The sequence below is a fragment of the Cinclus cinclus genome, chromosome Z (genome assembly GCF_963662255.1).
Source record: "Cinclus cinclus chromosome Z, bCinCin1.1, whole genome shotgun sequence".
Classification (NCBI taxonomy): Eukaryota; Metazoa; Chordata; class Aves; order Passeriformes; family Cinclidae; genus Cinclus; species Cinclus cinclus.
The window spans coordinates 33,064,612-33,081,024 of record NC_085084.1 but is presented as its reverse complement, the minus strand read 5'-3'; the positions used below and the strand labels follow the sequence as shown (position 1 = coordinate 33,081,024).

General features: G+C 39.0%; 1 protein-coding gene across 1 annotated transcript in view; it reads left to right on the top strand.

Moving 5' to 3' along the window:
- The window catches only part of SVEP1 (sushi, von Willebrand factor type A, EGF and pentraxin domain containing 1), a 122,752-nt gene that overhangs the window by 38,745 nt on the left and 67,594 nt on the right, over positions 1-16,413 (top strand). Inside the window, exons 4-11 of the mRNA XM_062513220.1 lie at positions 38-196; positions 441-620; positions 5,510-5,689; positions 9,919-10,116; positions 12,465-12,583; positions 13,814-13,943; positions 14,570-14,674; positions 15,339-15,470. Coding sequence (XP_062369204.1) covers positions 38-196; positions 441-620; positions 5,510-5,689; positions 9,919-10,116; positions 12,465-12,583; positions 13,814-13,943; positions 14,570-14,674; positions 15,339-15,470 — 1,203 coding nt within the window. The remainder of the gene's footprint in view (positions 1-37; positions 197-440; positions 621-5,509; positions 5,690-9,918; positions 10,117-12,464; positions 12,584-13,813; positions 13,944-14,569; positions 14,675-15,338; positions 15,471-16,413) is intronic.

The following is a 16,413-nucleotide window of genomic DNA, read 5'->3' as shown; positions in this document are numbered from 1 at the left end:
ATGTCCTGAATTCCTTTCTGTTTCCTTTTGCTGAAAGCTTGTCCACCAGGAACTTACAAGCCTGAAGGTTCACCAGGTGGAATCAGCACTTGTATCTCCTGTCCTGATGAGAATCATACTTCCCCACCAGGAAGTACCTCCCTTGAGGATTGCACATGCCAGGAGGGATATCGTGCTATAGGACAAACCTGCGAAGGTAGGTGTTTCCATCCAGGAACAGAATATCCCTGGAATGCACAGTGCAGTGCTGGGACAATTTTTTATGTGGTTTTGCACTGTGAGAGACATGTCAAATTGCATGCAAGATTTTCTCTGTCACTCCAAACCAGCAAAAATGCCAAGGTGCAAGCTGAGTTAGAAATTTTAAAAGATTGTTTTCCTTCAGTGGCCTATTGCACTCCAGCTAGTAACCACTTTGTTGTGGTTGTTTAATTATTCAGTTGTTCACTGCCCTGAACTGAAGCCCCCTGAAAATGGTCACTTTGTCCAGAATGTCTGCAACAATTACTTTAATGCTGCCTGTGGAATCCGATGCAAACCAGGATTTGATCTCGTGGGAAGCAGCATCCGGCTTTGTCAACCAAATGGGCACTGGTCTGGATCAGAGGCTACTTGCAGAGGTATGTGTTTGAAAAGTATTTTTTGTTGTTGTTCATTCTTAGCAGTGGTTTTCTTTACTCACTACATGATCAGGTGTGCAGATCTGATCCTGTTAGGCCTTGCGTGAAAGAAAGTTCCAAAGGCTGGCTGCCACCCCAATCACTCTGTTTCCTTCCTTTCTAAAACAGAAGGAGGACTTCAACAACAGAAAAAGCAGAGCAAGATATGCTAGATGGGCAGTCTTTTACAAGTGGATATATAGTCTTTTTCCTTAAACCTCTCTTTACTTCTGTCTACCTAATTTGCATGAATTTTTGTATCTACACTATATAAATCCAGTGAACCCACGAAGTATTTAAACATGTAACTAGACCTTGCCACCTGGCTGTTTTAGATCATCCACCACACTCAGCATAGAGGGGTATTGGTGTTGGGGAGACATTAACCATGGAAGAATTCGAATTTGCTTTGTTACAATTTCTTCTTACCAAAAATAGGGAAGCTTGGGACTTCAGCAGGGTCTTCAGAAGAATTTTGAGTAGAATTTCAATAGGGAATGACTGACAATACCCTAGAAGTTCACTATAAAAGAATGTCTGACAGCAATAAACAGAAGGTGTAAAAGAGAGGGGACACAAGAAAGAGCATCCTGCAAAACATTATTTCTGGATTTTCTGATAGCAACAGAATTTTGTTTTGCTACAACAAAACTGCCTGAGGTTGGATTTTTTTACGATTTAGAATGAAAACTGCAATCTCATGCCTATATTTCTGCCTGGTATGTGTTCCAAGGAGAGAATGAAAAGAAATAAAGCAGGTAGAAGCCCTCATCTCCTCAACAGTCAGAAGATGTAGTTCAGCATGTTTAATTTGATTTGAATGCCTTTATTCATTGACAGTACATATGTCATTAATGTGCTGCACTGGAAGCTAGTAAATAAAAAGCCATCAGCTCATTCTGTAACTCTTGTCCCGACTTTGTGTTCAGGGGAAAAGGCAGGATTGATCTTTGGAGGAGTTAGCACTTTATGACAGTAGAGCAAACACTACAGCCCTGAAAGAAACAGCAGCTTATGGTTCTGAAAGGAGGAATCTGAGCTAGAGGTCACTTTCTTGGGACATTCTTGATATGGCAGTTTACTTCACCTTAGATTTGTAGGAACTTTCTTCAAATCATCTCAGAAATCTTAGGTTTCCTTTTTCACTTACAGTGACAAGAGGAGAAGATTTCAAGAGAAAATAAATTGCTGGCCAGTACTATGAGGGTATCTTGAGGGACTTGGATCTGTGGACTTTCCAGTGGTCAAAACTGAGACTGATGATGCGTGCTGCCTCAGGCAGACTGGGATACTGGGAAAGAGTACCCTCTGTCAAAGCTTCTGTCATACAGCCGGCCTTTCTGCCAAAAAAAGAAAAATGGGAAAAGCTGTAGTCAGCCACTAAGAAGGGATTCTTCATCTTCTCTTTCATGGAGAAGTGGAAGATTCTAGTACTTGAAAATCTTGCTGGAGCGTTAATAAAAAAAATCACCTATTTGGTGTTGGGGTGTGGTCTTTCTTTAACAGGGAATTTGAAAGGTAAGGGAAAAGTCTGCATTGAGATACTGTCTTGATATTGAGCTAATATATCCTTTGAAGCATTGGAAGAATATATTTTTGCTTTATTTGTGCCTTTGTCCATCATACTGAAGACTTCCAATTAAAAAAAAAAAAAATTAAAATCCTACTGTTATATGTGCTGGGTCTGCTAGTGTTGATTTACTCAGACTATGAAAGGGAACAAGATCAAAGGCAAGGTTTATAGCTGTCTTGTTAATCCTGAGAGTATTTTATCACTTAAATTAGGAAGAGGAGAGTGAAGGAAAATCCCTTTCCAGTGCTTTTGATTTTGACATTAAATACTCCTCAGTTCTTTTGCTAGCTAAAATCTGCTGTGCTATTAGAAAGTGATTAATGCAGTCATATGTCATGCAATTAACAGTAACCCAGGAAAAAAAAAAAAACAACTGCAAACCATATATTTAATCCAGAAAAAATGTATTATGAGAAACCCCAGGGCAAGCAGAATATACTGTAATTGTTGTTGCTGCTTTCACTTGCTTTATGGAAATGTTTCTTGGTCATTAAAAATGTGTTGCTGATAAGAGGATGGGTTGGTGTTTAGTGCTTGGAACCATGACTGAGGTAACATGGGCTCAGGTACAGGTTTCTGTCAGAGCCATGCTGAGATACTGAGTAAGTGTGAACACTGAAACACTTGAGGAGACAAGAGCACTGTGGCTGTGTAAGGAAGAGACTGCCTTCTCTGTAGGCATTGACATTAACATTGACAAGAGTCTCCTTAGGGCTCTTAATTCATTCAAGCTTCCTAACTAGTAGGGTTTGATGGAATTTGCTTCTTTTTACTGCAGATGGGTGAAAACCTTAAAAGAGAAAGGGTTTTTGTGGATAAAGTATATGAGATTCAGTTGTAAATATGTTTTTATTACTCCCCCTACTTGAGTTAAGATACAGCCTATTAAGAATCTTCTCTGAAGCTCAGAGTGCCTCACAAACTGAACATTTCAGGATCATTTTTAAATACACTTCCTAAAGTGTATTTATTGTGTATATGCAAACACAGGAGTAGTAATATCTTCAGAAAGTAAATGTGAGACAGTGGTAATATAAAGTTATGTTAGGTACAGCTGGGTGGGTTATTTTCCTTCTCTTTTATCCCATATTCATAGGTTTTGCTACATTTTTTTCCACTTAGATGCCACTATAGCTGTTAAAAATGCATTATTTAACATCTGTTGTTTGTAGCTTTCAGAAGCTATGTAGTTACTGATAATTGTAGAGCTGGCTTGCATTTGAAGCAGCATTCAGCCCACATACCCATTAATTAGTTTGAGGTGTCTAGTGGTGTCCACTTGCATGCAGAGTAAACAATTACTGGAGAAAGGAGAGGTTGCCAAGTTGGTTTCTCTTTGAGTGCATTTTTAGAGGAGAGCGTGTTTTACCTCCCACCTGGCAGGAGCAATATTAGGTAATTGGTAAAATCGGCTTCCCACATCACAGCAGAGAAGCAGCTCTCTGAAACCACCCATCACCAGAGGTTGCCTTCCTGCTGGCAGGGTAAACAGAAGCTGTGGAAAACAATTGAGAGCAGAGGTCCTCTTGTGAGGAAGGGATTAGTGGCTGGGAGAGCTGGAGAAGACTGAGAGGGGATCATATCAATGTATATAAGTACCTGAAGAGGAGGGAGCCAGGCTCTTCTTGGTGGTGCCAAGCAATGGAACAAGAGGCAGTGGGCAGAAACTGATGCACAGCAAGTTCCACCTGAATGTAAGAAAGAACTTCTTTACAGTGAGAGTGACTTGAGCTCTTGCACAGACCAGCAAGAGAGGCTTTGGAGTCTCCCTCACTAGAGATACTCAAAGCTGTCTGGACACAACCCTGTACAATGTGCTCTAGGATGATCAATGCAGAGCAGAGTGGTTGGACTAGGTTGGGCCACTCCAGTGGCCCCTTCAAACCACAGCCATTCTGTGATTCTGTGAGTTTAGGGAACAAGCAGTCTCCTTGGTTATATATTTGAGCAATCACACCATTTGCCTTTATGCTTTTATATCCCTCTTTTGGACATACTGAACAGTATCTGCCAACGTCAGCTGAGGTCAGCTGAGTTTTAAACCATCACATACTCATGTCCAGATAGTAGGTGTGTACAGCTTAGCAACTTGAGTGATACAAAAGTGAGGGCATGTGTAGATAGTTCAGAGTTTTGTCTGGAGGGGACCAAGGACACAAATGCTGAAGCATGACATCCTAGCTGAAAAGGATCTGCATTGAAAAGGCAGTAGGAAGGAAAGAGGTCTTACTGTAAAGTCTTGGGTTATGATATTGAAACAAAGAACATAAGCCCTGGTCATACCATTGCTACTTTTTTCTTAGTACAATCATTCATCTCTTCTGGGATCAATCTTAATTACAGAGTAGCTTTGTGCTAGATTGCAGCATCAGGATTCAGTAGTAAAGCCACAAGACAAACTGATGATCACTCTTCACTTCCCTGCTTCCCTTTCTGCATACACATCCTGCACAGGACTTAATTCTCCTTGGAATCACACTGCTTTCAATGTTTGCAAGACATTACAGGAGAAAAGCATCTGTGCTGAGCAACAGCCAGGACTGTCTCCATGCATGACACCTGAAAGGGTCTCTTGTGTCTCAGCAACAACCTGATTTGTTCCTTTTCATCTCTCACAGACCTGCTTTACAAGCCATACAAACAGCTTGTATTCCTTCCTTCTCTCTCTGTCTCCTGCAGCATGCTGAGCATCTTCTCTTCTGATCTGCTGACACTTGTCTATATTCTTTGAATGCAGTCCAGAGTGCCTGGGAAAATTCCTGAATACTGGGACGCTGTCATCTGACCTGTTCATAAGGTCTTAGCCTGTTCCCTGGTGTGTACTCAGCCCATACCAGCCTGCCAGCCTGAAATCCCCCCAGAAAATTCTCAGGCATTGTTGGAGACTAGAAACTCCCAAGAACACACACATTTTCACAGTTTTCCATTTGCCTGAAGCTATCCTGTTTTGAAGGTTGATAGACACTGCCAGCTCAGACCCCATACTGTGTACCAGATGCAGTTAGTTTGTTAGTTTGAATTTATGTCAATACTTAGGTTAGCTTGGAAGTGTGTGCCCAACCTCATGCATTCTATGTAAGATTGCTTCAGGAAGAAGAAGATATCAAGCCTTTGAAAAAAATCTGCTCTGTACTAGCTTTATTCCCTAAATTCTTACAAATTGCTGTAACTAATGTACAAGACAGTATCTCTCCTAGCTCTGAAAAACTGGGCAAAGCAGTGTAACTCCACTGATACTCCATGCTGAGAGTGAACTGGTGGCTTTTTCCCTTTGCAGTTCGAACCTGTCCCAGACTTCGGTCTCCTCAAAATGGACACATTAATTGTTCAACAGCTGATATTTCCTACAAGACAGTATGTTTTGTTACCTGCAATGAGGGCTATGAAATTGAAGGAAACAGCAAACTTACCTGCCAGGGAACCTCTCAGTGGGATTCAAAGGAACCAAAATGCGTGGGTAGGTATCTGATCTAATGCTGTTCCTGTTAGAGTGCAGCCTTTTCTCACATGCTGTCGCAGGTGAAAATTCTTCATATTTTAATAACTGGTGAAGCTATGATACAAATGAGAACTTGTCTGTGGATGTTTTATACAGGTCTTAGATACTGGGAAAGAGCAAAAGAATTTGTAAATGGAGAAAGTGGATAGATTATCATTTAAATACAGCATGGACTGCGGGTTACTGAAAGGCTGCTGTGTCTCCTTAGTGTCAGACACTGTCACACAATGTGTTGCAAGAAGCATAGGAGCAGTAGGTTTAGGGATTAAATATGAAAACCAGCAGTTAGAGTTACCATCATAAAGCTAAAGTTGATCTGCAGGCAAGGACTAGCTTGTTGCTATGAGTGCTGACTAAAGTGCAGCAGTTGTCATTTTGCTGGACTCACTGCAAGTAAATAAAACTTTACACAAGTTAGGAACTAAGCACCTCTGAGTCAGTATTCACAGATAGCACCAGCTATGCAGGGATAGGTAGCCATGTATTGCTGTTCCAAAAATAAAGGACTGTATATTTCATAATTGTCTGTTTAGGACTAGTGACAGGTATTGAATTAACTTCAAAAAGTAAGATGACGAAATACAGTTGAAACTCTTCCAAGCATAGACCGAAGGTAAAAAAAAAATAAATTGCATGTCTAAAGTCGAGCAAGACAGAAGCTGATCCAATGTTGACTAAAGTCAGGGTGAAGAATATGTCACCTGGATGCAGTAAATGCAGTGCCAGTAGGGTGACTTCACTTGAGCCTCTGGCTATTTCCTATTTCTTCACTGTTTTATTACATTCTAAAAAATGTGGACGTTGTGGGAGACAAGCATAAATTTCTAACTGTAAGTACATTCTCTGAAATTATCAAAATAATCCACAAGAAATAATTTAACAGGACAGTTTGCTAAAAGATCCTAATCTTTCTTATGTTAAAATCACTGGGAAAACTTCAATTAACTTCAAAAGGAAGGGACCCTGAAATCCTGTTGGAATATTATAATTAGAAGATTAGCCATATTCATCAGTTGAATTCATCCTTCCTAGCTTAGCATTTTAATTAATAAAATCCAGCTCTACTCTATCAGAAGATTTCTTCACACCATGCAATATTGCCTCCATTCCTGGATTACCCATGGCAATATCTTATTTTTGCTCAATCTGAAAAATTTAGTGAGAAAGTTACCTTTGATTGTCATTAAGGAAAGAGTGTTAGCTAAGGGTGAAGCATCTCTACTGCTTCTTGTGACCGGTGTTTAGAACAAGCTTGCCGAAATTCTGGTTCAATGTAAATGTGTGGAGTTTTATTCAGAGAAAGTTGTAAATCAGACGACTGCTAACATATCCTCCTCTTGAAGGTTGAAGCTGCCCTTTGTACCCATTTTCTGAGTGATCATGATTGCCATGGAGGTTTTGTCTGTCTATTTTTAGTCCAAATAGCTCCTATTATTTACAGTCTGCTGCATAAAAGGTACTCAAAATCCTGCTGTATTTAGGCTTTTGCAATTCATAATTTATTAATTTCATATCTTTCTGTTACAAAACTGAAATGGAGGTGTCTTCAGTCTGTTACCTTAAAACAGATTTTTTTGGACCTCAGGGTATCCTTCTAGCTGGTTTTCTGAATACCTTTCAGTTTGATTGCTCATCAGTGCAAAGTTTGCCCACAGCCACATGTAACCATAACTGACACTGTACCATACATTTCCTGGATTGTTCACATTCATTTCTGTGGGGTCTGTTGTCATGTATCTCTTGCCAAGAGACTGGAAGGTAATGGAAGTTTGGGTATTATATATGTTTTTAATTTTGTCTTTTTCATTAAAGGTATTGTTATCAATGAGCTGCTTCTGAGGGGGCCACATATATTTTATAGGCGGCTGACAAACAAGATGTCTGCTGGAAAGAGAAGCTTTGTCTAACTGGGGAGGGAAACAAACAAAACCAGAAAAGCACCATAGTCATCTCATGTTTCCTAGCCATTGAAAAAAGTTTAATATCAGTCACTTTAAAAGGAATACATATTGCAAGGTGCTTTTCTCCTTTCTTTGTTCAAGGTTTAGTGAAGCAAAAATACAAATGACATCCAGGGTGTTGATGCCATCTAGCGTTTAAAGAATTGCTAGTTCACACTTCTGATTGCTGCTGGCCAGTTTTTTTTCCTGAAACAGTCTTGGCAAAGGGATTGAAGGAAGGAGGCATGAATTGCTTTGTAATCTTCTTATTTGTCAAGTTTCTTTTGATGCTGAGAATTATAATACAGTGCTGTGTTTTATCACAGGTGGTTGCATGTGAAAGCAGTTTCCTGTGTCTCCTTAAAAATACTTCTTCTACATTAATTTCCTATCAATATGACTAATGTCATGGATATCCCTCTACCCTTAATGAATTCCAGACTTTTGGATCAGCTTGATCAAATTCTGGGGTTGAGTACAGATAAAACATCTGTATTACAACAGTATTACAGTTGCATTTCTTGGTAAAAACCTGTCTTCCGTAAAAGAAATTCCCTTGTACTAGATACACCAAATTTTATCCTGATTTTTGTCAGACATTTCAGGATTGTTCTGTACTTGGATTTTTCTAGTACAGCTGGATGTGTCTCAAGCAAGAGGCCTAGCAGTTTTTGCTTTGCAGAGAGCTGCAACTTTCTCTGCTTTTCATGCTTGCATGTTTTGGTTTCTCTGTTTTGGTTTCTCTATTTGTTCCCAGAGTAATACACATTTTAATGCTGTTAACTTGCCTCTACAAATATTGGTTTTTTAAATTTGCATTCTTTTTGCTATTTGTCAGTTACCTTCGTATGGTGAGCAAGCAAAAGTTAGGGTTTGGGGTTTTTATTCCTGATGGAGTTGCTCCACCTCACAGAGCCGACAGTATATGCCTGAACTATACAAATGTGTTAGCAGTGTTTGTGACCTGTGTGTCATATTGAAATGAAGTGCAGTTATTAATTGCTTGGGCTTTTAAACATTTCAGCATTGAGGGTTTAAGTTTCAGGAAACACACGGAATGCTTAGAATCTTTAAATTAGTTTCATTCATAAAAAACAATTTTCAGTTACTTGGTGCGTGTTTAGGAAAGGAGAGGAGAGAAAATAATGTGAATCACTTTTCTGTCATTAAACCATTGCTAAGGGCTCAGTAGAGCTTCCCTTCAGTGTTGCTGGGTTAGGTGGGTTTTAGTGTTCTCTTGGTATAAAGACCTGTCTGATTTCTTGCTGACAAGTTATAAAGAGTTACAAGTCTTCTCATCAGTTCTGAATAAGGAAACATTTTTCTTGTGTGTTTGCCTACTGTCTGTTGTAAGAAACAGTACTGAAAGTGTACAAACTGCATTCATGAGATACTCCTTTTTGCCTTCTTTGTTAATGTCTCCATATTTGAAGTAAAAATAATATTCCCAAAAACAACAGCTTAAGAATGAAACAATGCTTTCCTGAACCTGTTTAAATACATCATGGTTTTTGCTTTGTACAAGTGGGAGTTCAGGATTTGTAGTGAGCCCTAGTAATAAAATAGTTCAAAACTTCAATTTTAAACCTTTAAGCAACCATCAACCCTTCCTGATTTTACAGAACTCAGCTGCTTCCTATGGTCACTCTGAATCATTCCAGCTGTTTTGAACACAGACAAGACCAAGTCCAATTTCATTTGGTTTGGAATGCAGTAAGCAAAATCATGTGTCATATCCCTAACTTATAAAGAGTTCATGGAGAGTATCCTCCTTCTTCTCCCTTACTTTTTTCAAGATAGAGCACAGAAGATGTAGAAAGCTACAGATACATCTTCTATTCCCTCTCTCCTGCTGTAGTCTAGTTTTCATAGAAGCAAGGAAATGCAACTGCAGAGCAACTGTGAAAGATGAAGTTGTAAGGAAAAAAAGAAGAAAAAAAAAGGCAAATCTAGAAAGTGAGATATAGTGGATCTGCATGAAAATTAACATTTCTGTTTCAGAGAAGAGCATGAGAAAGAAAATGAAATATCTGATAAACTGGCTGCTGTTCACTTCAGTCAGAACTGAAAGTAGCAAAGTTTCATCAAGTTGTAATGCTTTGGTGATCTCATACCCCTAGAGACTCTTGAAAAGTACTGTATATTTCATGTTTCCACTTATTTTCCATATGACTTTTTTTGCAGGTTTTTTTGAAAGTATACTTTGTGTATGTCAGTTATAAGTCATGTTCTACTGCTCTCTTGCAGAAAAGCGTTGCCCCATCCTCCAGAAACCAGCAGGTGTGACAGTTCTCCCTCCCAGATGTGGGCTGGAGCCTGCTATTTCTGGGACTGTGTGCCAGCTGAGCTGTCCCCAAGGATTCATCCTGTCTGGAGCTAGAGAAGAAATAAGGTGCATTTCATTTGGGAGATGGAGTGCAAACATCCAGGAGGCTCTGTGTAAAGGTAGAGACCAGCACAAAATCGTGTCTGTGTATATGAGTGCAGAATTGAAGGGGAGCACACAGCAAATAACTTGAGTGAGGACAGGCTTGAACTGGGGAAAGCACAACTTAATATGTAAGAGGTATTGTCTGTACCTTTACAGACAATCTGTCAGATTTTCTTGCAGTTTATTATAAAAATGTGGAGTTCAGACGTTTCTTGAGTGTCATCTTTCAGTGCTCATCCTCAAGTGCCTCTCCTGGGCTCCATTGTTAGGAAGCTACCTGCTAAAAGGCCTGATATGCAGTAAATTTGAAATTTGAAAATAGACGTGAAAGCCCATAGCTTAAAGATATTCAAAGTGGAACCCAATCTTGTAATAAAATAATAATGGTAAAACTATCATTACTGGTTTAGCACAAGTTTATGTAATCCCTGTAGTCAGACCAGAGCTGTAAAGGCTGTGTAAGCCCTGGCTAAGAGACAGACTACAGAGAAATGTTCATTTTGGTTATTTTTGAGTGGCATGGCTGTTGACATGCCCCAAGCAACAGTGCACAAGAGTTAAGGCCAAAATTCACTAACACCAAGTGTATTGGCTGATGCAGAGTGCGAAGTTGGGCAGAAGACGGTGACATGCATTTCAGTATGGCTGTGCCATATTTACCCACCTCTTCTAGAGGTGTTAGGTTATTTACTCCTTTACACACATGCATAACTGAACTAGAAAGGGTCTGGATTTGGATTATAGTAGGATAAAACCAGGAGTTTGTCTGGGAATATGCTCTTCACCTCATCGTGAACTATTGTGCTCTGACAATTATTTCTTTCCCCCCAAACTGGGGCCCTTGCCAGCTACTAGGTGATGGAATAGTACAGAAAACAGTTGCAGCAGTCATCATGCCAGGTCACTACAGAAACTGAGGCTTTTTTTCTCTGTACAGGCCAGGAAGATTTTGTCTCTCTGTTTAAACATACTGTTTCCCATTTTGTGATGTACCACATTGTTTTTCTGAATCTCTTATGTAAATCTGGGCCAAACCACAGTTTTTAATATCTGATGGGATCCCAGCACAAGCTGAAGTGTTTAGATCAAGATAAAATAGTATGGCTTGGGTTCAAGCTTTTAGATATTACCAGTGCGTAAACCCCTGATGTAGGAGGCACTGAGAAACTCTGAAGCTTATTCTTTTTGAGTAAAAATGAACAGTTGTATTTCAATTGCTTTCATTCTTATTATTGTCTTTCTCTGTTTTGCTGCCAACGTATTTGGCCAGTTCAAAAGAGCCATTTTCTTTCTGACTTACTTATTATTAGCCTTTTTAGAGAATTTAACTTTTAAGTGGAATTTGCCCCGGCCTGAAAGCTGTGGTCAAGGGAGTGTGAACCGTAAGTGGTAGTTATTTACAAGAGTGCATTTTTAATAAAATTTTTATTTGAATGAGTTCAAAGGAAGGCAAAATCATATGTATTTATTGCTTTGCATTCTTAATTATGTAATTTAATTGCCTGAGTTATGTTTTTACTGGAACTAATTCATAATAAAAACATAAGTAATATCAGTTCTGAGTTGTTTTAAAGCCTCTTGGGCATAGATGAGTTCAGAGCCAAATGTGTCCTTGTCTTATGATTCTAGAGACCATTTATCAAGTGCTACAGCGATAAAATAATATGACCACAAATGTTTTGGGAGGCCCTGTGCCAGGAAACTGAAGAAGTACTTCAAGTTTATCAGAGAAACTTGAGGTGTAGATGCTGGTGGTGGTGTTGCCCATACTGTGCCACCAGTCCTCTGGAACCATCTGTCACATGTCACAAGAAGACTCCATTTGTCCTACATAATACCTTTTAATGGGAGTTTATTAAGGAACATTTCTGGCAACTGCTGCCTGAATTTAATTTTAAGTCAGCTCCACAGCATGCTCCAGAGAATTTGAGTCACTATGGTCTTGTTCATAGTATCTATATCACGTCAGAAGTACTTTCAGGTATTTCTCATTACTGACTATTAGAAGAAAGTGCTTTCATCTGCATGTGTCCTGTATCTGGACAGGGAAAGGATTGAGAAGGAAGGGATGGGTGATAAAAGAAACAAATTTATTCTTATTTATTACTTGGGGTTTGGATCTATGTAGAAACCAGAATACCATTATGCTCAGTAGTAAACAAAAATACAGCAAAAATCAGTCCTTTCCACAGGAGAATTTCCTGTTGATTTACTAATCTCTAGGCAAGAATTACAAAGGGATAGAGACTGGAAGTTTATGAAAATGCATACCTTTGTACTCCAGGTAGTACAAAAGGAGTGGTTATAAGGTTTTACTTCTGTAATACCACATATAAAACCAGATTGTCTTTTTCTGGTTCAGATATTGAAGCGCCTCAGATTCACTGCCCAGACAATATTGAGACTGTGACTCTGGAACATCATAACTCTGCTAATATCAGCTGGCAGGTACCAACAGCTGAGGATAACTCTGGTGAAGAGGCAAGTCAAAATCTGTATCTATTTAACTGGAGGCAGCCTTTCTGATTTCATTTAATTTTGTGATCCACTAGAATTTATTTCTTCTGATAAGCAGAAGAAAAAGCTCCTAGAATATTTGTATTTTGAGAATTCAGCATTTTCTGTCTTGATTAGAGTTATACAGTCACAGAACACTGCATGGAGTTTCAGTGCAGAAAACCTCGTATTTATGTGGTCAAAAGAAAGAATGTGCTCTTGTTTATAATATGAAGACAGCTGCTTTAAAAATGAGCACTTAGAATGTGAAGAAGTTTAATAAATTTGTCTCAGAAGGAAGTAAACCGGTTCATTAATCTAAATGGCTAACAAGTACATGCTGTGATAAGTAAAAACTAATTTCAGCTTCCTGAGTGAGAAAGATAAATCTGATTTTCCTTTGCAAGGTTCAGAAATGTAGCCATTGGCTACTATGCATGTCAGGTTGTCTGCAAATGGAGTTACCAGGAAAACTTGCTCCAGAGCTGTTTCATAAAGACCAACATTCCCTACAGGCTCAGACATGATCAAGTTACAGCAACTGAATGCTTTATCAGGAGTCAGCAGAGGAGCAGTGAGTCTGTGTATGCCTTTAATGCAGGAGTTTTTTGCACTGAGCTATTTAGGAAACTAAGTTCTCCCAGTAAAAGAGATTAAATTAATTATTTTCTGTGGCATAGCTATGGTCGAGTACTACAGCTCTGCTGGCACAGGGTCAATTCATTGGACTGTAGAATCCAAGTGCCATACTGAAGCATCTGTGGGCTATTGACTTACACACACACATAGATTAAAACTGGATATGTAAGTACTTATAGCCCAACAACTGCCTGCTCCACTACTCTCCCACATTTGCTCCCCTTGCAGCTGGAGAGCTGTCAGCAGACAAAACAGGTTCTAAGCTGACATAATGTACCTTCAGTCCCATTTGACAAGCAAGGGTCAGTATGGAATTTTCTGAATGCACAGTGCTGTAATCTGCACCCAGTCAGGGTCCAGATCCTGCTGGGAATTCCTATTGCTATAACGAGGGCAGACTTAAGAAGGAACATGCATCACTCTTGTAAAGTCCGTTCTCATTACTAAGAGGCTGTTTGCATTCAGCTTGGACAGGCTTGACATTGAAGGATACCATTCTGTTCACATTTTGAAACAAGAATATCATTATTAGTAACCAACTTTGGCTTTTAAATAATGAGTGTTTTCCTATAACAGGTCTCAGTTCATGTTACCCCAGCTTTCATACCACCATTTCTTCTCCCAATTGGTGAAGTTGACATTACTTACACAGCAACCGATAAGTCAGGCAATGAAGCAAGGTGCACATTCAATGTCAAGGTTATTGGTAAGTGCTGGTAAAAATCACTGGGAAGGCTGTCTGTCATGGCTGAAACCTTCTTATTTGTGCAGAAAGAGATTGTGAGTCAGTGTGACCTTTATGTGTGCAGTTGTGAGCCCAGGAGTATTGTCATCCCTATAAAGGCTTTGGATGTGTACAGTCACAATTTGCATGTTCAGTTTGGGGTGTATTTTATTCTACTGTTCTTTCTCAATGTTAGGATTTTGCCTCACACTTGTTTATTAAATTCTTTATTTTGTTGTCAGGCATCACCTTCATCTTAAATCTCTATTTAATTCTTGAAAGACTCTAACAAATTTCCAAAATCCACACATATTACTGATGCAAATAATTATTCAAGTATTTCTGTCAGACAGTTGTGTTATTCAGGAGTCCTGCTGATGGTCCATGGTTTGCTCTGTAGAACACAAACACTGCAGAAACCATGAGTTCAGGAGAATAATTACTCTAATACATTCACTCAGCATCTTCCAATTGCAGCAACTTCCAAGTGTGCATCTTTGTTGTATCTTCTGATTTCAAATTAAAGCTGCTGTTCTGGTTGTAGATGCTATTTGAGTGTGGCAGTAGTTCTGTAAGCTAATGTCATACCATGCTTTCTAATTCTGCAGATGCAGAGCCTCCTGTAGTTGACAGATGCAGATCTCCACCACCCATGCAAGCAGACAATGACTACCCAGCAACATGGGAAGAACCAGAATTTTCAGACAACTCAGGTGAGATAGTGCTCCCCAAAACATACATGCAACAGCAATGAACACACAGGTTTCACAGCCTAGTTATATATATTCTGCTTAAATAAATCTCATCAGAACAAAGCTAGAACACTGATGTGGAATTAAATTTCATAGTGAGTTAAGTGTGGAGGATTTTTTGCTTTGAGTAAATACTATTTTCTTAGGCACATATTCACCATTCAGCTCTCTCCTGCTACAGGACAGGAGAGCTGTAGTTTGAGTTTTTTCCACCTACCCAAACATTCATGGCTACAAGGCTGCTGATAGGGACGACTGGGGAAAAGAAGCATCCAAACACAGCCCATTTCATATTTATCTCAGAACTTCTATCAAAAGCATGACAAAAGACTTCCTGCTCCTTTTTCAGATCAAAGCAAGATTTGCTGAAATTTATGGGATTTTAAGGGGTTTTTTTCCCTCAAAAAGCAAAGATGACACTGACCAGCCAAACCGCTAGACAGCTCTACCTGTTCACCCTTGACCCTTGGAGTCTGAGATTTGCTGAGGTTCCTTTTACTTAGCTTTTTTTAAGGACACATAATTTTGAAGATTTGCTGCTATCTCCTTTTCCATTTGTCAAGGTCAGGTATGCACAACACTCTTTTACTTACCAATGCTTTAGGTCGTCTTTTAACTCTTCTAGGTGGTCCTCTGACTGTCACTAGGACTCATGCACCTGGAGATCTCTTTCCCAAAGGAGAGACAACAGTCCAGTACACAGCTGTGGATCCCTCTGGCAATAACAGGACATGCGAGATCCACGTTGTCATCAAAGGTGTGTTGTCTTCAAATTCTGGCCAAGACCTGCCATGGCTTTAACTGAAGGATGCAAGATTGCTCCTCCTCCTCCTCATTTAGTTATTGCCATTTTATAGTGAGGTAACTTGAAGGCAGTCAAAATATTTTCTAGTACCAATAAACAAATTGTCTATGACTACAGCAGCACAGCATTGATTTGGTTCAATAAATTCAAATTACATATAAAAGCATTGAAATTATGATTCGTCAAACTTACCGTTTTTGTAATACTGTGTGAAATGTATTAATAGGTGTTACTCAAATCTTGCTTCAAATCTGTTGTTAAAAGGAAAAATTTCTGCCAATTTTTCTCTTGCTACATTCAAATACTGCACCAGATAATAAAATACCCTATAGATTTTGGGATATGCATGTACCTATAGATATACTGCTGCATTTGCATAGATATCATCATTGCATAGATATCTCTTCCCCACAGTTCACTTTCTCATTAAAAATCCAAACAATAATTTGGCAGATAGATTGTTAAGAATTAAAGATCTGTTTCATATCTGCTTTCTACTTTCTGTGTCTCAGTTGGACATATGTATAAAAATATCTGTTAGTGAAGAGGGAATTTAAGATCATGCAAACTGGAATTTTGGTTATAACTTTCAGGAAAGGTAAGTTGCAAATGTATGTGCTAGTCTCTGATTTACTCTGAATCTTAGCAAGAACCAGCCAGTGCTTAGAACTGGCATTGTATCAAGGTCTATATAAGCTCAGACTTTTTGTAGTTCAGTGTTTGTGACATGGTAATTATAGACATTCACAACTTCTTCACAGTTGGCCTGAAAAATTAATCATAACTGAGATTATGAGGTTATCCTTACTAATTCATATGATGCAGAATGGATAATATTTAGCTTCAGAATTCAAGATGTAATATGGTTTACTAGAATTCATTGTATAAAGTTTAT